The sequence below is a fragment of the Aquarana catesbeiana genome, linkage group LG02, assembly GCF_042186555.1.
Source record: "Aquarana catesbeiana isolate 2022-GZ linkage group LG02, ASM4218655v1, whole genome shotgun sequence".
Classification (NCBI taxonomy): Eukaryota; Metazoa; Chordata; class Amphibia; order Anura; family Ranidae; genus Aquarana; species Aquarana catesbeiana.
The window spans coordinates 76976547-77002724 of record NC_133325.1 but is presented as its reverse complement, the minus strand read 5'-3'; the positions used below and the strand labels follow the sequence as shown (position 1 = coordinate 77002724).

General features: G+C 42.4%; 1 protein-coding gene across 1 annotated transcript in view; it reads right to left on the bottom strand.

Annotated features, from left to right (window-relative positions):
- The window catches only part of ARHGAP42 (Rho GTPase activating protein 42), a 525190-nt gene that overhangs the window by 354214 nt on the left and 144798 nt on the right, over positions 1–26178 (bottom strand). Inside the window, exon 2 of the mRNA XM_073613052.1 lies at positions 13672–13767. Coding sequence (XP_073469153.1) covers positions 13672–13767 — 96 coding nt within the window. The remainder of the gene's footprint in view (positions 1–13671; positions 13768–26178) is intronic.

Below are 26178 nucleotides of genomic sequence, written 5' to 3'. Positions count from 1 at the left end.
CTGAACTTGCATTGGATTGCCACAAAAAAGGTGCAGGAACTTTTTTTTTCCCCGCACTGGAATTGGATCACATGGGTGTTCACACCCATGTGAAAGCTAAGATTTGCAGTTTGCGAGAAGCCATAAGGGGGGGGGGGGGGGGGGCACAGCAAACATGTGGAAGAAGGTGCTCTGGTCAGATGAGACCAGAATTTTAACTTTTTGGCCAAAAAGCAAAACACTATGTGTGGCGGAAAACTAACACTGCACATCACTCTGAACACACCATCCCCACCGTGAAACATGGTGGTGGCAGCATCATGTTGTGGGGATGCCTTTCTTCAGCAGGGACAGAGAAGCTGGTCAGAGTTTATTTTCAAGATGGATGGAGCCAATTACAGGACAATCTTAGAAGAAAACCTGTTAAAGCGGGGGTCCACCTATCTATCGTTTTTTTTTTTTTTGAGTTCATTCACAAACTTTTCTTCTCAGCATTACATACTCACATATTGTGTGTAATATGTCCGCCTGTGTCAGATTTCGTCGGAAAGAATAACTTATATTATTCACTGCAGGCGGTTTCCATCTTCATTGTGGGCATTTGAAGCCCACAAGCATTTATTTCCTGGATGCGGTGAATGCTGTGCTCCCAGCATTCACCGCTCGTTCCCGCACATGCTCAGTGGCATCCTGGGAAGCCTGAGACTAGCTCCCAGGAGACTGTGGGGAGTCTGGGAGAGGCTAGAAACACGCCTACTCCCACGGGAGGAGAACCAGGAAGTGCAAAGAAGAATAGAAAAATAAAAGGTAATTACTGCGATTTAAATTTTTTTAAACGACATGTCAGCATCTAGGCAAGGAAGAGAATACATACAGATATTGTTCAAAATTTGGGTGGAACCCCGCTTTAAGAGTCTGCAAAAGACTTGAGACTTGGGCGGAGGTTCACCTTAAAGCAAGACAACGACCCTAAACATAAAGCCAGAGCTACAATGGAATGGTTTAGATCAAAGCATATTCAGGAATTTCCGACAGAAAAAGTCAGATGGGAGCTTTTCACCGTATATTCCGATCGTGTGTATGCCTCATCGGACTTTTTACGTCGAAAATTCTGATGGACCTAGAAAGGGAACATGTTCTAAATATTTCCGGGAAAACCGCTCGTCTGTATGCTGTTCCGACACACCAAAAACGACACATGTTCTGAAGCAAGTACGAGATGGAAGGTATTGGCTACTGGCTATTGAACTTCCTTTTTCTAGTCCCGTCGTACGTGTTGTACGTCACCGCGTTCTTGACGGTCGGACTTTGGTGTGATCGTGTGTACGCAAGACAGTTTCAGCGGAATTTCGTCGGAACTCCGTCAGAAAAACCTTCAGAGTTTATTCCGATGGGAAATATGTATCGACGGGAAATACGGGTCGTGTGTACAGGGCATTAGAATGGCCCAGTCAAAGTCCAGACCTAAATCCAATTGAGAATCTGTGGAAAGACTTGAAAATTACTGTTCACAGACGCTCTCCATCCAATCTGACAGAACAGAAAAGAATAGGCAAAACTGTCACTCACTAGATGTGCAAAGCTGGTAGAAACATACCCAAAAAGACTTGCAGCTGTAATTGCAGCAAAAGGGGGGCTGAATACAAATGCACGCCACACTTTTCACATATTTATTTGTAAAAAAAATTTGAAAGCCATGTATTATTTTCCTTCTGCTTCACAATTACTGTATTTATCAGCGTATAACATCCACTTTTTCCCCCCCTTAAAATCAGGGGAAAGTCGCGTGTGTGTGTTATATGCCGAACGGCTGCCTCGGAGGAGAAGGATGGAACGTGCGCCGCTGAAAAAGCCGAATCTCCTGTGTACTTGGCTCTGCTCACAGTCACGCCCAGTCCCGACTCCTAGCATTGACGTCCCACCATTGGACCAGTGTTATGTCCATCATAAGAGCCGGGCCAAGGGGTGGGACTATGAGCTGAGCCGAGTACACAGGAGATCCGGCTCTGTTTATTTTGGCAATAACAAAGCTGCAGATGCACACTAATCATACTGCAAAGAGGGGCAAGACTGCAGATGGGCACTGATCATGCTGCAAAGAGGGGCAAGACTGCAGATGGGCACGGATCATGCTGCAATGATGGGCAAGGCTGCAGATGGGCACTGATCAGACTGCAATGACTGGCAATCTGCAGATGGGCATTGATCATGCTGCAATAATGGGCAAGGCTGCAGATGGGCACTGATCAGGCTGCAATGATGGGCAAGGCTGCAATGATGGGCAAGGCTGCAGATGAGCACTGATCATGCTGCAATGATGGGCAAGGCTGCAGATGGGCACTGATCAGACTGCAATGATTGGCAAGGCTGCAGATGGGCACTGATCATGCTGCAATGATGGACAAGGCTGCAGATGGGCACTGATCATGCTGCAATGATGGACAAGGCTGCAGATGGGCACTGATCATACTGCAATTTTGGGCAAGGTTGCAATAATGGGCAAGGCTGCAATGATGGGCACTGATCAGGCTGCAATGATGGGCAATGGCGAGGCTGCAGATAGGCACTGATAAGGCTGCATTGATGGGCACTGACCCTTATTTTGCTTCAAAATTCTTTATTTAAAATGTACGTTTTTTTTCCTGAAACTTCCCTCTTAAAATTAAGGTGCATGTTATATGCCTGTGGGTGCTATACGTCTATAAATACGGTATGTGCCATTTTGTATTGATCTATCACATAAAATCCCAATAAAGTACATTTACGTTTTTGGTTGTAACATGACAAAATGTGGAACATTTCAAAGGTTATGAATACTTTTTCAAGGCACTGTAAAAACGCACTGACACTAACTTAAAAAATAAATCAAATAATTTCGGTCCAAAAAAAAAAATATTGACCCTGACCTTATCCCAAATACTAACCCTGACACTGACCTAGACCTTGATCCAAGTATTTTTTTGTATTTTTTTATTTTATTAATATTTTTTTTTTTTTTCTCTCTGCAATGAGAGAGATATGATGTATCTCTCTCCTCCATTCACAGAGTAAGAAAACATAGGGCTGGGCTTCACAGTGACTGATCACTGTCATAGTAAATTAGAGGCTATCACAGCGATCAGGTAAAGTGGAAATAATCAGAGGGCCCCGGTCTCATGTTTTGTGAGTGCGCCGTGCCTAATCGTACAGTATTTGATGGTTGGATATAGAGGTAGCATAATTAATACTACATTACAAAAATAGCACATGCATTTTTATACTAAGGCTGGACTGTGTGAATTTTTTACATAGCATGTGTTTGCAAGTAAAAAAAAGGATGAAATAAAGAAGAAATGTGATTTATTTGTAGATTATCTGAAAAGTTGCTACAATTTTTTTTCTTTCCATATACTTTGGAATGTTGATACAGTAGAATGTTCTTTAATGATAATATGTCATACTAAATATTCTGTTGGATGTACTTTGCAATGTGTTGAATAATAAAAGCAAATAAAGCTTCCAAAACGTTGGCAATAAAACTTCATATACCTATTATTGGATCCAGTTAAACATACAGATCTAAAAACATGGACATTAATATAAGTGGATGAGAAAAAGCTTCCAGCATGGGAATGGGCGGTGTTCAGTAAAATCTGTAGAGTGCTGCGTGAAAGTGGACTACTGTATAGAGAATAGGAACTCAAGAAGAAATAAACAGAACCAGACAAAATGTAAAATATATAAGAAAACGAAGTTGACGTGGGTTAAGTTGATGGGGCACAAAGAATAAAAAAGGAGAGAGGCGTAAAGGAAAATTGGAAAGGAAAACCAGAAGGTAGAAGAGGTGTCAGTAGACTAAGAAAAAGATATATAGAAGATGTTGAATTAAATTTGAAACAGTGGAGAAGGATCTGGGGGTTTTGGTAGCTCATAAGCTCAATAATAGCATACAATGCCAAGCTGCGGTTTCCAAAGCGAGCAAAGTCCTTTCTTGTATTAAGAGAGGTATGGACTCAAGAGAGAGAGAGATAATTTTCCCCCTGTACAAATCATTAGTAAGACCTCATCTGGAATATGCAGTTCAGTTTTGGGCTCCAGTTCTCAAAAACGGTATCGGGGAACTGGAGAAAGTGCAGAGAAGGGCAACCAAACTGATAAGAGGCATGGAGGAGCTCAGCTATGAGGAAAGATTAGAGGAACTGAATGTATTCACTCTTGAGAAGAGGAGAATAAGGGGGGATATGATCAACATGTTCAAATATATAAGGGGTCCATATAGTGAAATTGGTGTTGAGTTACTCTTTTTACGGTCAACACAGAGGACATGGGGCACTCTTTACATCTAGAGGAAAAGAGATTTCATCTCCAAATACGCAAAGGTTTCTTCACAGTAAGAGCTGTGAAAATGTGGAATAGACTCCCTCCAGAGGTGGTTCTGGCCAGCTCAGTGGATTGCTTTAAGAAAGGCCTGGATACTTTCCTAAATGTACATAATATAACTGGGTACTAACATTTATAGGTAAAGTTGATCCAGGGAAAATCTGATTGCCTCTCGGGGGGGGATCAGGAAGGAATTTTTTCCCCTGCTGTAGCAAATTGGAGCATGCTCTGCTGGGGTTTTTTGCCTTACTCTGGATCAACTGTGGGTATAAAATTGGGTATATTGGATTGTACGATATTTTTTATTGTATTTATTTATTTTTTTATGGTTGAACTGGATGCTGGATGGACTTGTGTCTTTTTTCAACCTAACTAACTATGTAACTATGTAACTATGGAACTCCCAGGCTAGAGATGGATGGTCATAGACACACGTACTGTAAGAGGTAAAGGTTCTTCATGGGATGTGACACAATAAAGCAACATACTGTACATGTTGCCTATAGCAAATTGTAACATGCGATGACAAGTTTTTTTTATTATCTAACCCTGGTTCTTAACCAGGGGCCAATAACCACTTGCTGACGAGGCCTTTTCTGGAACTTTTTGTGTACAAGTTTAAATTAGTATTTCTTGCTAAAAAATTACTTCGAACACCCAAACAATATATATATATATATATATATATATATATATATATATATATATATATATATATATATATATTTTAGCAGAGAACATAGAGAATAAAATGGCGATTGTTGCAATGTTTTATTTTCTACTATATTTGTGCAGCAGTCTTTCAAATACAATTTTTTTGGGAAAAAATACACTTGAATGAATTTTAAAAAGTTAGCCCATTTTTTTTTTGTATAATGTGAAAGATGTTACGCTGAGTAAATAGATACCTAACATGTCATGCTTTAAAATTGCGCACACCCTCATGGAATGGCGAAAAACTCTCAATCTAATGATTGCGGCGATACCTTACATGTGTGGCTTAAACACTGTTTACATATGCGCGACTTATGTATTTACCTTTAAAAGCAAAAAAAAATTAAAAATTTGACACTTTGACCTTGAAAAAACCAAAAACAAATCAACTCTTTAAGCCTGAGAACCAGAAGTGGCATCGGTCACTCCGGTCCTCCAAGGGCATAGAGCCAAGTGGGGGCCATCCTACCCTCACTTGGCTTTCTGCCTTTCCATCCAAAGGATCGGATCACTTTCAGATTTACGGACAGCTATGGTAAACTCAGAAACTACCGTAAAAGCAGCAGAGGGGAAGACCTTTCCCACCACCTCTAAAAGTGATCCCGTGGAATATTCTGCCACCGGGATCACTTTTATCTGATGCCGAATTGCCCACAGAACAAAATGATATCGGGGTTATGGCCGCTAGCTGCTGCCATTGCCCCAGTATTAAATGTCAAAGTCATGATGTAAATGTACTGTGGGTGAAAAACATGGAACATGGGTGCTACGAGTGAAAAACATGGAACAGAGGAGCTACGGGTGAAAAACATGGAACAGGGGAGCAACAACATGAGCCAAGCAGGCAACATACAATTAAAGTGTATAACACTGCAAATATTGTCTTGCTCGATCTGTATCAAACTACAGAGCGATACATAAGCCCAAGCAAGTTTACAACAATGCAAACAATATTTTTAGATAAACAACAGTGCAATTTCCAAAATGTTGTCACAACTTTGGGGTGAAGGTAAAGCTGTTTTTCATGGCATTTCCCACATCATAATTAGCAAAATCAGTTGAGTAGGTCAATTGTTAACACATATAGGGAAACATTCCAAATAGAAGTGATCTTCACTTATCACTTTGTACCATGGGACCAGACATAATAAAAATGTGATTCTGTTCACCATGTCCAAGGGTCACATTAATCAACTAATACAGTGCCTTGAAAAAGTATTCATACCCCTTGAAATTTTCCACATTTTGTCATGCTACAACCAAAAAAGGAAATGTATTTTATTGGGAGTTTATGTGATAGACCAACACAAAGTGGCACATAATTGTGAAGTGGAAGGAGAATGATAAATGGTTTTTAAAATGTCTTACAAATAAATATGTGAAAAGTGTGGTGTGCATTTGTATTCAACCCCCTTTACACTGATACCCCTAAATAAAATCTAGTGGAACCAATTACCTTTATAAGTCACCTAATTAGTAAATAGAGTCCACCTGTGTGTAATTTAATCTCAGTATAAATACAGCTGTTCTGGGAAGCCCTCAGAGGTTTGTTAGAGAACCTTAGTGAACAACTAGCATCATCAAGGCCACGGAACACACCAGACAGGTCAGGGATAAAGTTGTGGAGAAGTTTAAAGGAGAGTTAGGTTATAAAAAAATATCCCAAGCTTTGAACATCTCACGGAGTACCGTTCAATCCATCATCTGGAAATGTAAAAAGAGTATGGCACAACTGCAAACCTACCAAGACGTGGCCGTCCACCTGAACTGACAGGCCGGGCAAGGAGAGCGTTAATCAGAGAAGCAGCCAAGAGGCCCATGGTAACTCTGGAGGAGCTGCAGAGATCCACAGCTCAGGTGGGAGAATCTGTCCACAGGACAACTATTAGTCGTGCACTCCACAAATCTGGCCTTTATGGAAGAGTGGCAAGAAGAAAGCCATTGTTGAAAGAATGCCATAAAAAGTCCAATTTGCAGTTTGTGAGAAGCCATGTGGGGCACACAGCAAACATGTGGAAGAAGGTGCTCTAAACAGATGAGATCGAAATTCAACTTTTTGGCATAAAAGCAAAATGCTATGTGTGGCGGAAAACTAGCACTGCACATTACCCTGGACATACCATCACCACAGTGAAACATGGTGGTGGCAGAATCATGTTGTGGGGATGCTTTTCTTCAGCAGGGACAGGGAAGCTGGTCAGAGTTGATGGGAAGATGGATGGAACCAAATACAGGGCAATCTTAGAAGAAAACCTGTTAGAGTCTGCAAAAGACTTGAGACTGGGGCAGAGGTTAACCATCCAGCAGGACAACAACCCTAAACATACACCCAGAGCTACAATGGAATGGTTTAGATCAAAGCATATTCATGTGTTAGAATGGTCCAGTTAAAGTCCAGACCTAAATCCAATTGAGAATCTGTGGCAAGACTTGAAAATTGCTGTTCACAGATGCTCTCCATCCAATCTGACAGAGTTTGAGCTATTTTGCTAAGAAGTATTGGCAGAAATGTCACTCTTTAGATGTGCAAAGCTAGAAGAGACATACCCAAAAAGATTTGCAGCTATAATTGTAGCGAAAGGTGGTTCTAGAAAGTATTGACTCAGGGGGGATGAATACAAATGCACACCACACTTTTCAGATATTTATTTGTAAGAAGAAAAAAAATATCATTTTCCTTCCACTTCACAATTATCTCCCACTGTGTGTTAGTCTTGTTGTGCATAGTATTGCAATTATTGTGCTGGAAGCTTCTTGTTTGCAGTAATTAGCTTTACTTTCATCGAGAAGTATTAGAACATGTCTTTTCATCATGGAGACAGGAACAACAAACAAGTACACTGAACATAGATAGACAATACATCCTGTTATATTATAGAATGCATGAACTATTTACTATAATACTACAGTGTCACCTGCTGCATAGATAGGTATAATGCATACAGTATTGTCAGTTTATTAGCAACCATGCTGTTGTTCTTTCCAACACATCTTCTCAACAGCATGTGCTTTGTCAAATTATATTCAGCTTCTTCTGGATATAACGATTACGTTCCTTCAGCAAAGGCTTGGTGAGTTCATCCGCAGTCATCTCCTCTGATGGGCAGTATTCAATGTCAACAACAACTTGCTCTTGGTTGTCCGTCAGTAGGTGATACTTGACATTGATGTGTTTGGCCCTAGGATTGACCCTTTCTGATTGTGTAAGCTTTATACATCCCTGGTTGTCTTCAAAAATCAGAATTGGTTTTGACATGTCTATCCCAATGTCCACAAAAAGTTGACAATTCCATATTGCTTCTTGAGATGTGTATGCTGCTGCAATGTACTCTGCTTCAGTTGAAGAAAGAGCGACAGTCGCTTGCTTTCGACTAGACCAACTTATGGTTCCCTCCCCATACTGGAAGATGAATCCACTTGTATCCACATATCCGACCATTTTTGGATCGGATGTTGCTGGTAACCATAATTTTATCTGAATTGTTCCTTTGGGGCATTGTGTCACTCTTTTTTCTGCATTCCAGTCATGCTGACAGGGAGCTGAGACTTTCCTGCATAGTATGCCCACTGCTGTGACTATGTCTGGTCTTGTCACAATGGCAACAAATAGCAGCTTACTGATTGCTCTGTGATACATACATGTCATTGTTGGGTAGTAAGTTTTCTGCTTCATTGCTCTTTTGATAGCCTGGTTCCATAGGAGTTTTCACTTCGTTTGCATCTTGCATATGGAATTGTTCCAAGATTTCAGAGATTTTCTGAGATTGGTTGAGAAGATAACTTCCATCTTCTTTTCCCTCTATTTGGATTCCCAGATAGTAGCCAATGTTCCTTAGCTCTTTAATTTTAAAAGTTTTTTTCAGCTTGTGAACTATCTGATTATAATCCCCTTCTTGTTCAAACCAGGTTATAATGTCATCAACCTAGATAAGGATGTATATCCATCTGTGTTCTTGATTCCTGGAGTAGAGACAGGGGTCTGCTTTACTTCTTGAGAATCCCTCTCTAGTAAGCACTTCATTCACTTTCTCATTTCACATCCTTGCAGATTGCTTAAGACTGTAGATGCTCTTCTGAAGTTTATACACAAGGTTGTGTCCTTGCTCAAACCCTTGTGGTTGCTCCATGTAGAGGTCTTCCTTAATGTCTCCATATAGGAAAGCAGTTTTAATGTCTAGGCATTTAACTTGCATACCCCTCCCAGCTGCAACGCTAAGAAGCGCTCTGATAGTGGAGTGTTTCATGACGGGGGAGAATGTTTCATCGTAATCTTCACTTAATTTCTGGGAGTAACCCTTGGCAACTAGTCTGGCTTTGTATTTGTGGACATTCCCTTATGCCTCTGACTTTACTTTGAAAGTCCACTTACTTCCTACAGTTTTTTGCGGTTAGGAGGGAGCTCTGTCCAGGTTTTATTTTCTTAAAGTGACTTTAATTTTTCTTCTGCCGCCTTTCTCCATTTATTGGCTTCTTATACTCTCCGATGGTGCGTAGCTGCTCTATGATTTCTAGCATAGCTTTCACATGGTCACACATTCGCTAGCCTTCTTCTAGTCTTATCTTATATAGTTTTCTTAGCAGAAATACTGTAGCTTGCTGTTTAGGCTTAAGCTCTCATGCAGTTCTTGTAATGAAGGTCTTATACCTTTGGCCGTTTTCTCTGTTATGTGGATAAGCTGGTCATCTTCCACTAATAAACTTATAGTCACTTTTGCCTGTCTGTCTTTCCTGTCCCAGTCCTCTGTCTCACTGTTTGTGGGTCTGTCTGTATTTAGCACTTCCCACAAGTCATCCATGCTAAAAAGCATTTCTAGCTTGAACTTCCACAGCTGGTAATTGGCATTGTTCAGCTTTGCTATTGCAAGCTTCACATCTGAACCACTTACTATCTTTCAGCAGCTTGTATACAGTACTCACTGAGTTGCAGAGTTCTCTTTCCAGTGCCTGGGTGCTGCTGGGTTCCCTGGGTGCCTGCTGGGTGCGCTGGGCCTCATAACCTGTTAGCTTAGTACTAAATTAGGAGCCGGAAGCTTCTTGTTTGCAGCAATTAGCTTTACTTTCATGGAGATATATCAGAACATGTCTTTTCATCATGGAGACAGGAACAGGAACAAAAAACAAGTACACTGAACATATATAGACAACACATCCTGTTATGTCATAGAATACATGAACTATACAATATAATACTACAGCGCCACCTGCTGCATAGATAGGTATAATGCATACAATATTGTCAGTTTACTAGCAACCATGCTGCTGTTCTTTCCAACAGGTCTATCACATAAAATACATTTACATTTTTGGTTGTAACATGACAAAATGTGGAAAATTTCAAGGGGTATGAATACTTTTTCAAGGCACTCTAGATTACATTAAAGGCAACATTGTGTATGCAATTGTGTATTGTAAACTGCATTACTAAAAAGAAATATATAAATAAAAACATACTGTATATTCCATCAGTAATGACACTTGGATGGGGGATCACAGCGAAAAAAACATGGTCACTAGGCCATGTACTGTTAGCGCAACAATTATACAAGGGAGGGTACATTTAACCTTTTGTTTTATTATCCACTTTTTCTGCTTTCATTAACCACTGGTAATGTGTCCTTGCCTACACATTTATGCAAAGTTCTTTTCTAGCTCAATAAGTTGGAAGGAACAGGTTGAATTAGTAAAAATAAGTCAGCGGCCACTGGGCAAAGATAAGTGTTCCAGCTCTGATCAAGTATGAGCTACAGAATTAGCATTATATAGGATGGCGGTAAGCAACGGCATATAATCTGTGAAGCTAGCAGGTCCCAAATTTGAATATTATCTGCTCTACCACAGTAGTATTATAAATAGCTCCCAGTTATAAGAAAATATTGTTCTTTTTCATATAATTCAATTCAAATGATTTAAAGCTAAACTAAGGATTTATTTTTGCATTAGATTTCCCTCCACTCTACAAGGCTTAATGGTTTGTTTTTTTGCCTAGGGTATGATGAAAAAAATTATCTACTTACCTTATTCTTCGCTTCCCCAGGAGCACTTTCCTCCACTGTTTGATGTTCTGGGTTATGGGCAGGCCCTCTGCAAGCTCCCATAAAATGCAGGGACTGTTGGTCCTGCATTGTACGGGATGATGTCAGAGAGCTCTAACAGGTCGGGCAATGAAGGGGAGAGGCTTCGGGGGACTAGTCGTACAAAGAGGAGGAAGCCCCAGGGTTCTGTGCTGGGACCAATCCTATTTATTTTGTACATAAACGACCTGGAGGATGGGGTAAACAGTTCAATCTCTGTATTTGCAGACGATACTAAGCTAAGCAGGGCAATAACTTCTCCACAGGATGTGAAAACCTTGCAAAAAGATCTGAACAAATTAATGGGGTGGGCAACTACATGGCAAATGAGGTTTAATGTAGAAAAATGTAAAATAATGCATCTGGGTGGCAAAAATATGAATGCAATCTATACACTGGGGGGAGAACCTCTGGAGGAATCTTGGAAAAGGACCTGGGGGGTCCTAGTAGATGATAGGCTCAGCAATGGCATGCAATGCCAAGCTGCTGCTAACAAAGCAAACAGAATATTGGCATGCATTAAAAAGGGGATCAACTCCAGGCATAAAACTATAATTCTACCACTCTACAAGACTCTGGTCTGGGCCGCACCTAGAGTATGCTGTCCAGTTCTGGGCACCAGCCCTCAGGAAGGATGTACTGGAAATGGAGCGAGTACAAAGAAGGGCAACAAAGCTAATAAAGGGTCTGGAGGACATTAGTTATGAAGAAAGGTTGCGAGCACTGAACTTACGGTATTTTCTCTGGAGAAGAGGCACTTGAGAGGAGATATGATTTCAATATACAAATACCGTACTGGTGACCCCACAATAGGGATAAAACGTTTTTGCGGAAGGGAGTTTAACAAGACACTTGGCCACTCATTAAAATTATAAGAAGAGAAGTTTAACCTTAAACTACGTAGAGGGTTCTTTACCGTAATGCCGCGTACACACAATCGGACTTTCTGCCAACAAAACCGTGGATTTTTGTTCAAAGGATGTTGGCTCAAAATTGTCTTGCATACACACGGTCACACAAATGTTGGCCAAAAAATCAGAACGTGGGAACGTGGTGACGTACAAGACGTACGACGAGCCGAGAAAAATGAAGTTCAATAGCCAGTGCGGCTCCTTCTGCTTGATTCAGAGCATGCGTGAACTTTTGTGCGACGGACTTGTGTACACACGATTGGACTTTCCGACAACAAGTTTTGTTGGCGGAAAATTTGAGAACCTGCTCTCACACATTTGTTGGCGGAAAGTCCAAAAGCAAATGTTCGATGGAGCATACACACGGTCTGACTTTCCGACAACAAGCTCACATCCAACATTTCCCGTCGGAAAGTCCGACCGTGTTTAAGCAGCATAAGAGTGGCAAGGATGTGGAATTCCCTTCCACATGCGGTGGTATCAGCGGGGAGCATCGATAGTTTCAAAAAACTATTAGATAAGCACCTGAACGTCCGCAACATACAGGGATATACAATGTAATACTGACACATAATCACACACATAGGTTGGACTTGATGGACTTGTGTCTTTTTTCAACCTCACCTACTATGTAACTATGTAACTATGCAGCCTGGTGGACTGTTGGTCCTGCATTACACGGGATGATGTCAGGAAGCTGTAACAGGTCGGGCAACAAAGGAGAGGCTTTGGGGGGCTAGTCATACAAACAGGAGGAAGCCTGAGGGAACAAGAAATAAAGTAAGAATATCAACTTATTTATCATCCGCTGGGCAAGGGTAAATCTTTCTTTAAAGTGGTTCTAAAGGCTGAAGGTTTTTTTACCTTCATGCAATCTATGCATGAGGATAAAAAAACCTTCTGTGTGTTTGTGTGTTGCTCCCAGTCCCCCCCCATTACTCACCTGAGCCCCCTGTTGATTTATTGATGCGCACAAGAGCCTCAGCTGTCCCGGGTCTCATTCTCTTCATTGGCTGAGATCACAGCGGTGGGAGCCATTGGCTCCCACTACTGTCAATCACAGCCAGCAAGTCAATGAGGAGAGAGCGGGGGGCAGGGCAGGGCCGAGCTGCAGCTCTATGTGTCCTATGAAGAGAATAGAGGGGGGCTTGGGAGCAAGCACTCACCAGTGCCCCGTATAGCAAGTGACTTGCTATTGCGGGGCACTGATCAAGGGGGAGGAGCCAGGAGCGCCAGCGGGGGGGACCTGAGGAGAAGAGGATCAGGGCTGCTCTGTGCAATACTACTGCACAGAGCAAGTAAGTATAATGTGTTTGTTTTTTGTTTTTGTTTTTTTAAACAAACCTTTAATATCACTTTAATGAGTCTGGCTTTGACTTAGCTGGGGGTTGGGTTGGACCGCAGCAGAGTGAAAAAATATATATATTTTCCAATCAGGAAACAGAAAGATGTAATTGTGTAGCCCGATTTCCAGTTTTCACTGCTGCTCTCTAGGAATTGCTGTAAAGCTGTGACGTGACTGAGGGAACAATAAAGAGCTCACAAAAGCCTCTGCACACCTATATTTAGATGATTATAGCATAAGGAATGACATGTGCCACTTTAACAAACTGTTGTAAAAATGAAAGCTATCTTACCAATGTTAATTTCATCATCTGTCTCTGCATCTCCAATGCATTCAAATTGGAAGTCTTGCAGGGAATGGGAGAATTTCTGAACGGCCATTGATAGATCTAGAACAGAAAGACAAAAGAGCACAATGATAAGACTACAGCACTGGTAAGCTAAAAGCAAATAAAAAAACATTTATGTCATATTTGTGGGTTTTTTGTGGAACCACTTCAATAACAAGCACTTTTACCCCCTTTCTACCCAGGACAGTTTTCAGCTTTCAGCGCTGTCACACTTTTAAAGACAATTGTGTGTTCATGCAACACTACACCCAAATGAAATCAGTTTCAGGGTCTTGGCAATCTTCTTATAGCCTAGGCCATCTTTATGTAGAGCAACAATTCTTTTTTTTTCAGATCCTCAGAAAGTTCTTTGCCATGAGGTGCCATGTTGAACTTCCAGTGACCAGTATGAGAGAGTGAGAGCGATAACACCAAATTTAACACACCTCCTCCCCATTCACACCTGAGACCTTGTAACACTAACGAGTCACATTACACCGGGGCGGGAAAATGGCTAATTGGGCCCAATTTGGACATTTTCACTTAGGGGTGTACTCACTTTTGTTGCCAGTGGTTTAGACAATAATGGCTGTGTGTTGAGTTATTTTGAGGAGACAGCAGATTTACACTGTTATACAAGCTGTACACTCACTACTTTACATCGTACCGAAGAGTCCATTCTTCAGTGTTGTCACATGAAAAGTTATAATAAAATATTCACAAAAAAGGGGAGGGGTGTAATCACTTTTGTGAGATACTGTGTATCTAAAAATAGATCAATCCTGATATACTGATGGCCTATCTCATTTCTTGAGGCTTGAAAACACCAAGATAGTACAAATATCCCCCAAATTACCCCTTTCTGGAAATTAGACAGTCCAAGGTGTTTAGTAAGAAGCATGGCGAGTTTTTTGAAGATGACATTTTTTTGTCATAATTTTTTTAAAGATGAAGAAATTAAAACAAAATGGTCACAATTTTTTTTTTTTTTTTTTACATACTGTCACCATTGCAGTACAGCGTCATCATATAACTGGTGTGGCGGTGATCATGGACACTGACTGGTGACAGTACAGAAAAAAATTAAAAAAAATAATTATTATTTATATTTTTTTTACGATTTTTTTTTTAATACACTGCGAACAGAGCAATATAATGTTACCATAGTAACACTGTACTACTATGGGGAAGTGATCAGGATTTCGTTTTTTTACACATTATGATTGCTTATAGCAGTGAATTACATTGCTATAAGCAAGCATTTTACTGAATAACAGTTTGTTTTGTTGTGATGAGCTGTAATTGGTCAAAGCTAATTACATGGTACAGATAGGCTGTGATTGGCCCTGTCTGTACCATGTGATCACATTGCCAAATCACAGCTAGCAACACAATTGTACACACTGGATGGCATGAAAGGAAGCCATGCATTGTTTACAAATGTCATGTGACCTGCTGTGATTGGTCACAGCGGTCACATGGTAACGGCAGCGAGATGGTAAACTGATCAGTCATCAGCTGTGTCCGGTGGACACAGCTGGTGACAGATTGCATTGCTTTCTGAAAGGACACCATATGATGTCCACTCAGAACGGTGAAGCCACCGCCCGGCCGTCATTCTGCTTTAGGCTGGGCGGGAAGGTGTCAAGGAATCGCGCACTGACAAAATCTCACAAAATGTTCCGTGGGCCCTAGTGTTTTTTAAAGTCTTGGAGATGTTTGCAGTAGGGATGCACCGATACCGGTGCCGATGCTTGGCATTTTCGGGGGTATCGGTACTCGTGAAAATTCACCGATACCGGAAGTGACGTCAGCTTGGGCGGAGCTCAGGAACCGGATAAGGTTGTGGCCTCTCCACACGGCGGTAAGTGCTGTTTCCCTCATGACAAACATGTGTTTTGCTGCTGCTGCTGCGCCTGCTACATGGCTGACTCACATGGCGAGCATCCTCCTAACACCATGTCCCCTCATGGGGGCTGGTGAGTGCTCTTCTCTATTTCTAACTGTTGCTTGCTTTCTTCTTATGTGTCCCGCGGCCGGTGATTGCTGTACAGTACTAGCTTTACATCATGTTGTGGTTTATTTGGTTTTTTAAAATGTTATAAATCTTGTGTTGTGAGTTGACTGAGGTACTGTACTGTTCTTGCATCTCCTCATGCCTAAACATTGTGAACTTGCAATGTACATGTCATTTTTTTTTATATTACATGTTCTGTGCAATTTGCGCTTTAACAGCTTTGTGACCAGCAAATAAACATGTTTTCTTTCATAATCTTTTGACTGCTTTCAATTCCTCATATTATGGTGAAAATGTGTACTTTTTCATTATTTTTTTAAAAAATGGTCACATGACCAAAATCAGGTATCGGTAATTGGTATCGGAGAGTACATGATGTCAAGTATCGGTACTCGTACTCAGTGTCAAAAAAGTGGCATCGGTGAATCCCTAGTTTGCAGTGAGGTTAGAACTAGCTCAGGTTATGGTGAGAGGAGTCAAAATCCTGGTGGTATGGTTAAAAATCACAAACCAAAGCTGTATCTGGTTTGAGTCCCAACGCCACTCTTCCTTTTGTCTCTATAGAGCTTGCCAGTGGCGGCCCATCCCTCTCTCCATGCCACCCCCTATATGCAATGGATAGATTCATGCATAGCACCACCCCCTATTCCGGCGTCCGGTCCCTTTCAATTACAGCGGCCAGGGTTTGTTTTTTTTTTTTTTTAAGCACCTGATTAGAGCCAGAGGCTCTCATAGGCTTCAAAATACGGTGGGCTCAGGTCACAGAGACTGCGCTCTGATCCCATCCAGGTGTGTTACAACAGCGAATGAATATTGAACACTGCTCCTCAATCCGGCCAATCAGAAGCAGGTGTGAGACCCGTTTTCCGATTGGCCGAAAAGTGAAGACTCCAGATTGGCCGCCGAGCAGGAGGGAGGAAACGCAAGCCGCCGCCTTCGTGATGACCCATGGAGAGCAGGGGAACGGGTGTCCACCGCCATCGAGCAGGAGAAGCCACCAGCGATGAGGTAAGTGCTACCGACCAACCGACCGGGGGGGGTGGTTGGCGTACTGTTTGCCGCCCCCCCAAAAGAAATGACACATGGAATAGTACAATAAAGCTGCCACTGTTCATACTGAGGGATTATATGTATAGAGTATATGTATATGTATAGAGTTCACTCTGGGCAGCCAGTAAAAGTAAAAGGATCTTGAAGGACACAACAAAATAAGGCACAATAAGTTGAACGAAAAGGAAATACACAAAAATGGTGAGCATGGACATTGAAGGTTTTTTCCTACAACATGACGGCAGTGTATAAATAAAGGTCAATAATAGTAATTGCCATCCATCTAAATTTAGACTGCAATTGTGATCAAATTCAGAGGAAGAATTATCATCCATTTATGTGAAAATATCTCCCAGCGATGAGGTGTCATTTTTCTTCTTGGCCTTTATTAAAGGTCACTTTCCCCTCAAAGCTTTCTCCAGCCATCTGAGACCTGCTGCGTTAAATTGTCATTGATTAAAATAATTAAATACTGAAATAACACACTGGAAATGGCATTCATAAGACTTCCCACTAAATTAAGGAATAGCTGAGAAAGACAGCAACTCCGATCTGTACTGGGAAATGATTTAGCGCTAATAAAAAAAAAGGAAGCACGAGGGAAAAATGTTCACTTTGCTTTGTGTAACAGATGAAAGTGTAAAACACATAGATTGTGCAGTCTGTGACATACAAGAAACCTGTTTACGTTGTTAAATGTGTACAGTTCTCTTTTATCTGGTATAAAAAGTTCAAACCACAATGGTAATATGGCCAGGGTGTCCACAAGGAGCTTCACACTTTAAGACCAATGGCACTCCTTGAATGATCTTTCGCTATCTTATCTACAGTGGGGACGGAAAATATTCAGAATCCCTTAAATTTTTCACTCTTTGTTATGTTGCAGCCATTTGCTAAAATCATTTAAGTTCATTTTTTTCCTCATGAATGTACACACAGCACCCCATATTGACAGAAAAACACAGAATTGTTAACATTTTTGCAGATTTATTAAAAAAGAAAAACTGAAATATCACATGGTCCTAAGTATTCAGACCCTTTGCTCGGTATTTAGTAGAAGCACCCTTTTGATCTAATACAGCCATGAGTATTTTTGGGAAAGATGCAACAAGTTTTTCACACCTGGATTTGGGGATCCTCTGCCATTCCTCCTTGCAGATCCTCTCCAGTTCTGTCAGGTTGGATGGTAAACGTTGGTGGACAGCCATTTTTAGGTCTCTCCAGAGATGCTCAATTGGGTTTAAGTCAGGGCTCTGGCTGGGCCATTCAAGAACAGTCGCGGAGTTGTTGTGAAGCCACTCCTTCATTATTTTAGCTGTGTGCTTAGGGTCATTGTCTTGTTGGAAGGTAAACCTTCGGCCCAGTCTGAGGTCCTGAGCACTCTGGAGAAGGTTTTCGTCCAGGATATCCCTGTACTTGGCCGCATTCATCTTTCCCTCAATTGCAACCAGTCGTCCTGTCCCTGCAGCTGAAAAACACCCCCACAGCATGATGCTTCCACCACCATGCTTCACTGTTGGGACTGTATTGGACAGATGATGAGCAGTGCCTGGTTTTCTCCACACATACCGCTTAGAATTAAGGCCAAAAAGTTCTATCTTGGTCTCATCAGACCAGAGAATCTTATTTCTCAACATCTTGGAGTCCTTCAGGTGTTTTTTAGCAACCTCCATGTGGGCTTTCATGTGTCTTGCACTGAGGAGAGGCTTCCGTCGGGCCGCTCTGCCATAAAGCCCTGACTGGTGGAGGGCTGCAGTGATGGTTGACTTTCTACAACTTTCTCCCATCTCCCGACTGCATCTCTGGAGCTCAGCCACTGTGATATTTTGGTTCTTCTTTACCTCTCTCACCAAGGCTCTTCTCCCCCGATAGCTCAGTTTGGCCGGAAGGCCAGCTCTAGGAAGGGTTCTGGCCGTCCCAAACGTCTTCCATTTAAGGATTATGGAGGCCACTGTGCTCTTAGGAACCTTAAGTGCAGCAGAATTTTTTGTAACCTTGGCCAGATCTGTGCCTTGCCACAATTCTGTCTCTGAGCTCTTCAGGCAGTTCCTTTGACCTCATGATTCTCATTTGCTCTGACATGCACTGTGAGCTGTAAGGTCTTATATAGACAGGTGTGTGGCTTTCCTAAAGTCCAATCAGTATAATCAAACACAGCTGGACTCATATGAAGGTGTAGAACCATCTCAAGGATGATCAGAAGAAATGGACAGCACCTGAGTTAAATATATGAGTGTCACAGCAAAGGGTCTGAATACTTAGGACCATGTGATATTTCAGTTTTTCTTTTTTAATAAATCTGCAAAAATGTCAACAATTCTGTGTTTTTCTGTCAATATGGGGTGCTGTGTGTACATTAATGAGGAAAAAAAATGAACTTAAATGATTTTAACAAATGGCTGCAATATAACAAAAAGTGAAAAATTTAAGGGGGTCTGAATACTTTCTGTCCCCACTGTAAATGCACCACGGCACTGGTACTAATGTGTGTACTGTCCCATACATTTCCATTATCATGGGGTGGTTATTGGGCATTTCCTTTTTGCCACCAGTGGAGATTGGCCCTTTTCCCAGGTGAGTTGTGTTAAAGTAGAACTATAGGCAAATCTTTTTTTTTTTTCACTTTGGATAGAGCAAGAAAGGGTTATAACCCTTGTCAGATTTCTTTTTCCGCCATCTGTGTCCCATTGCTGAGATTTCCCTTTACTCGTACCCCTGTACAAATCATTAGTAAGACCTCATCTGAAATATGCAGTTCAGTTTCACAAAAAGAATATCGGGGAACTGGAGAAAGTGCAGAGAAGGGCAACCAAACTGATGAGAGGCATGGAGGAGCTCAGCTATGAGGTAAGATTAGAGGAACTGAATTTATTTTCTCTTGAGTAGAGGAGATTACGGGGGGATATGATCAACATGTATGAATACATAAGTGGTCCATAGAGTTTACTTGATGTAGAGTTATTCACCTCAAAGTCATCATAGAGGGCAATGGGGGCACTCTTTACATCTGGAGGAAAAGAGATTTAATCTCCAAATACGGAAAGGGTTCTTCACAGTTATGCCCTGTACACACGGTCGGACATTGATCGGACATTCCGACAATAAAATCCATGGATTTTTTCCGACAGATGTTGGCTCAAACTTGTCTTGCATACACACGGTCACACAAAGTTGTCGGAAAATCCGATCGTTCTAAACGCGGTGATGTAAAAACACGTACGTCGGGACTATAAACAGGGCAGTAGCCAATAGCTTTCGTCTCTTAATTTATTCTGAGCATGCGTGGCACTTTGTGCGTCGGATTTGTGTACACACGATCGGAATTTCCAACAACGGATTTTGTTGTCGGAAAATTTTATAGCAAGCTCTCAAACTTTGTGTGTCGGAAATTCCGATGGAAAATGTGTGATGGAGCCCACACATGGTCGGAATTTCTGACAACAAGGTCCTATCACACATTTTCCATCGGACAATCGGACCGTGTGTACAGGGCATAAGGGTGCTTTCACACCGAAGCATCGGCGGTAAAGCGCTGCTATTTTCAGCGGTGCTTTACCGTCGTTTTTAGCGTTAAAACCGCAGTTTTACCGTCGTTTTTAGCGTTAAATGGGCAGGGGCCCTGCAAAGATGCTGCTTGCAGGACTTTCATTTACCGTCCTGTAAGCGCACCGCTCTAGTGTGAAACCACTCGGGCTTTCACACTGGAGTGAGAGCAGAGGCTCTTTACAGGTGCTATGCAGGTGCTATTTTTAGCGATGTAGTGCCTGTGTACCCCAGTGTGAAAGCAGTCTACGAGCTGTGAAAATGTGGAATAGACTCCCTCAAGAGGTGGTTCTGACCAGATCAGTAGATTGCTTTAAAAAAGGCCTGGATTCTTTCCTAAATGTACATAATATAACTGGGTACTAACATTAATAGGTAAAGTTGATCCGGGGAAAATTTCATCTATGGCGACTGCAGTGAATTGGCTGCAGCACTGATTAGTGTATTCTGACAGCTGATGCAATCCCCCTGTCAGAATATGATACCTCGCTTGTGTAGATGGGGGAATCAGTTTGTCCATAGCTCCCAAATGTCCCTGATTTGGAGGGAATGTCCCTGATTAGGAGGAATGTCCCTCTGTCCCACTTTCCTCCTCATTTGTCCCTCATTTTGGTCTGGTCTATGTAGTTGTATATAAAATGCACTATTTACCTTTCAAAAAGTGTTTCCCAGAGCGAAATCTTTGATCCAAATCCTAAATAGCTGCATTTGTAAATGTGAAAAGCCAATATAAAGGAATAATAGTGGTAAAAAAAAAGCACTTGTGGGTTTAACTAATCTTTTTTTAGGGGTTAATTCTCCTTTAAGGGGTCGTGGTGGGGGCGTGTCCTATGCCTAGATTCTTTTGCAAGTAGGTGTCCCTCATTCCCATCTCAAAAAGTTGAGAGGTACGGTTTGTTATTCCTCAAACAGCCAGCTGTCTGATCCAAAAAGTAGTCATCTATGGCCAGCCTTAGACAGAGAAGCATTCTGTAATCTTGTATCATACACTAGAAATGTGTAACTCACAGCCAGCAAACAAAAATTGGTTGACTGTGTGCCACACCTGGCAGATCTATTATCTTAGGCCATAGCATATGTGGACTTTGCAGAAGCCCAGCCCTGGTGGTAGTGAAACAAAAAAAAAAGATAGGGACACAGACAGCAATAAGAACCTGACAAACAGGGCTTCTTTTTTTATGTCAGCAGGAACGCAGTCCCGATACCTCCGGCACTGAATGTACTGTAGGCAATGGCAAGGGGTGCTGAGGTGAGCTGCAGGGTCTATTGATGCTGGCTTCTGGAGGGGATCTATTTTTGCTTGCTGGTCAGATGTTGCTGGGGAAGTCTGTTGTTGCTGTTGGGGGGTCTAATGTTGCTGGGGGGTCACTTGTTGCTGGTAGGGATCTGTTGAGAGAGGGGTTTGATTGTGGCTGCCGGGAGATCTGTTGCTGCTGCTGGGGGGTATTTTGTTGCAGGGGTCCATTGCTGCTGTGGGAATCAATTGTTTTTGGGGGGTTGAGGTCTATTGTTGCTGGCTGCAGGGGGTCTATTTTACTGCCCTGATGACAAATATATTGTAACCCTAAGAGTTCTTCTCACTTCCTGTCCTGGTAACAAGGGGACAGAAGTTATGGGAAGTCTCCCAAGCAAAGACAAAGGTGAGATAGATAGATAGATAGATAGATAGATAGATAGATAGATAGATAGATAGATAGATAGATAGATAGATAGATAGATAGATAGATAGATAGATAATTTAGGCAGGTTTAGTATATCTTCAATGCTGTAGCTGTTGCTGTGTGCTGTGCCTCTGTGCAGGTGGAAAATGGGAGGAACATTGTTCCTCCACAGAATCTGTAGGTGTCATCAGGGGAACTGTGTTCCGGTTGCACACTGTGGCCCCCGAGTGACCTTTGGCGGCCATCTTTAGATATAGTAGTGCCCTGCTGCAGGCACAACACTGGTTAGAGACAGTGAAGGCTCAGTGAAAGGTTCTTGCATGAGGAGGGAAAGCTTAGGGACATTGCTGTATGCTCTGCTATTCTCTGGCTGGAAGACCTACAGTATAGGTTTTGCTACTTCTTCTCAAGAGCTGCTTGTGCCAGACAGCCACCTCTCTTGCAGATGGTAATGTAGACTATACCTGTGTGGCATACTCAGCAATAAAATATACTGTGGGCCGTCAACATTATCGTATTTGTGCTTGTACCACCAGTGTTCCTGAGTTTGCTAGTTCAAGAGTATCCAGATCTGTTACCACAAGTCTCTGCCAAAGTTATTAAGCCATTGTACTATTGCCAGTGATTGCAGATTGCCAATTGCCTAAGAGCCGGTTCACACGGGGGCGACTTGTAAGGCGACCTAGCCGCCTGACAAGTTGCCTCCCGTTCTGTACAATGGAACCGTTCTAATCGGAGCGACGCAAGTCGCTCCGACTTAGAAAAAAGGTTCCTGTACTACTTTGGGGGCGACTTGCATAGACTTCTATACAGAAGTTGTTTTGCAAGTCGCCGTGGCAGTCGTGTGCAGGTCGCCTCGGTGAGGCGACCTGCAAGTCGTGCCGCTTCTAGTGTGAACTGGCACTTAGTGACAGTTTACTTACAACCCTTCAATACAAGAATCGCTTAACCGCTTTTCTGGATTCTGTGTGTGTTGTTCCTTCAATTTGGGTACCAATCTCCTGGCTTTGTCCACAGATAAAAGATACAGAAAATAGATATGTAGCACCATCTAGTGTGCTAGGTGTAAGGTAGTTTTTTTTTTAGAGCAGGCTTGTTAGTGTAAGAAAATTAGTTTTAGCTCAGGGCTAAGCCTTAGCTGTGAATCTGGGTCAGGGTTCAGTGACTCAGGGCTGGATGACTCATCCTATCAGCCTCTCTGGTGCCTGCCCCCTTTTTTCTGGGACATTGGAAAATGTTCTAGATATAGTGGGTGAAGGTTAGGAGGAGCTGCTTGAAATGGGTCATGCCAGCAAGGGGAGTTGGAGTGGGGTGGAAGATGGAGATGGAGTGCTGAGGAGGCTGTTGGTGGCCCTCAAGGGGGGGGGGGGTGACCTTGGGCCGGGGGTTGGATGCTGGAAGGATCCTGCCATAAGACAGGGAGATAGTCCTTCCTGGAGGCATGGGAGCAAGGAGAGAGGTCAGCAGGAGCACTACTGGGAGATCTCCTGAGAGTCAGCTGGGTGGGCTGGTGTGTCAGTCTGGAGGACTGCATTGGAGAATTTAGCCTGGAGGGCTAGTAAAGGGGTAGCTGCAGCCAGGTGGGTTGGCAGTGGAGAAGGAGGAGCACAAGAGTATCTGGACACTGCAATACTTTGCTACACAACCAAGTTGCCTCGGGTTCCTGCCTGTAATGGCCATTGCTCTTAATCTGACTGAGTGACTGTCAGATCTTCACACAGTGATCCAGCTGATATCCTGCAAGCGTGTGCTGGAGGAAAAAGTGGAGCTGTATATAGAGACTGTATATAGGAAGAGTGTCCCTGAAGTTCTGCTAAAGTTAAGTGGGCATCCCATAACCTCCCATCCCTATCCAAGTTATTACCCTTAATAAACCACAAAAAACAAAGTCACGGACTGTTCTCTGTCTCCAGAGTGCCTGTGAAAATTCGATGTGCCTGGCTGTGCAGGGTGGGGAAACCCAGTTTCACTGTGGATCCGTAGGGGGTGCGCTACAGGAACGATAGATAGATAGATAGATAGATAGATAGATAGATAGATAGATAGATAGATAGATAGATAGATAGATAGATAGATAGATAGATAGATAGATAGATAGATAGATAGTCCTTTAAAACAATAAACTGTCTTTACTTATTCTCTGAAATAATCAATTTATTGCTAAAGAAAAATCTCCTAAATCAACCCTTCAGCCAATGCTCTGCTGTTCTATAAACTGAAACCAAACAAAGCTTTATTTTATAGCGTTCATTCCGTAACAATAAAATTGCAGCTTTTCCATAATTAATCTGCAAGATGCTTTCAGTGACATGACACCATGGTGACTTCAAGCCCCCCTTGGAGTAGACCATACTACATCCCCGCAACCTCCATCCACGAACAATATATATCATGTACGACTTGTCAAAAAGATTTAGGTTTGCTACACATATTAACTTTCCAGTCTTAATGCCCTTCTCTGGAGAGGGGAAAAAAGAGAATACTGAAAGATTTCTTGGTGAGCCAAAGCAACATCTGGTTCAAATGATACATGATTGATTTTAACGGCTTATCTAGCAGACATTCCGCAATATATGCAGAGAATGACGCTCCGTGCCAAGAGAAGCCAGCGTGAAACTCAACCTACAAAATTACCAATAAATGGTAATTCTTTGAAACCTAAAATTGAACGCTTTACAATGTCTGCAACACCTTTCTAACAAGACATCATGTTTTGAACATGGAGATAAACGCTGACACGTTAGTAATTTCATCCATAAAGGTGGACCAAGTCATTAAGTCAAGAAGCATTCCAATCCCAAGAGGCATTATGAATACTACATGGAAAATCTTATCTAGTTTTTCCACAAAATTGTTCATAGTATATCTGAAGCTGAATGCTGGGAACAAGAAATGCCGTGCTTCTAAAGTATTGAGCAACTGACAGCACTGAAGGGATTTCAGGAGAAACCTATGCAGATACAAATACAGAAGCTGCCTTTGGCAATCTCCTAAAAATGGTAACTGCAATATGGAACAAGTATGCAGATTAGAATGGCAAAGTAAAGTCAGATCTGCATATATTTTCTGATACTGAAGCCATTGTATCTGCATGGCAGCCAGGGATTAAATATTTAATTACATATATCCACTGAAGTGACTGGCCTCAGGTGATACACAGAGATTTAAAAAAAAATCCTCCTACATAAGTTGTACCCGTTTATCTTCCAAGCTCTTTTCTCTATGGCCTTCTAAACCACACAAACGCAAAGTTTTTTTTCTCAGCTCCTGCAGGCAGGGGCCAGGGATCTGATGTGACACACTGCACAGTACAGAGAGGAGAGCTGACTGTAATCTGAAACCTAAGTGGGGGAAACGACACAACCCCCACTACACAGTCACATAAAGGAAACATGCACAGCTGAGGCTGTCTATCACCTACTGTGTGCTGGGGGCAGGGGGGCGGGTGGCCATCTCCTGTGGTGTAAGAATAAACTGTCAAAAGTGACTAAGGGGAAGTGAGAGGAAACAGAAATCACATTAGGTGCTTTGGATTGAGGATAGTGCACACTATAGAGGACGATGCTCTGTTCATTTTTCATTTCAGAGGTTTACAACAGGGGCTGGCAACCTACGGCCCGCACCCAGCCCACCACCGCTAAATGTCAGTGCACATGATGAATTCAAGTGCACCCGGCTTGCGGGCATTTTAACACCTTCACGCCTACCGTATGCAAATATGTGGCCTCGGCTTGAAGGGGTTGTACCGGGGTGATGCCTGCAGCTGCACACACCGTTTTTTTAGAGCTGGAGGTTGGCTTTCTTGGGATAACAACCGATGCAGCTAAGAAGCCGCTTGGCTGTTATTCAAAGCAGGTTCCCCCCCTCCCACTGCCTTCTGCGGCTCGCCCAGGCTCTCCCGTCCCACCCGGAGGCCCGAGGGACCAGCCGGCATGTCTGCCGGCTTTCCGGAGACCCGAACAAGGCTGGGTCTCGGATCTAGTAACACGGAAGCGATGTCATGACATTACTTCTGGTTTACAGAAGACTTAATGGTGCCAAATTTTAAAAAATTACAGTATTCAAAACGGCCAAACTTGGCGTTTTGAATGCTTTTAAGTGCAAAGGAGAGATTTGGGGTATTATAGACCCCAGATTCCTCCATAAAAGTACCTGTCACAGCCTATTACTGTCACAAGGGATGTTTACACTCCTTGTGAC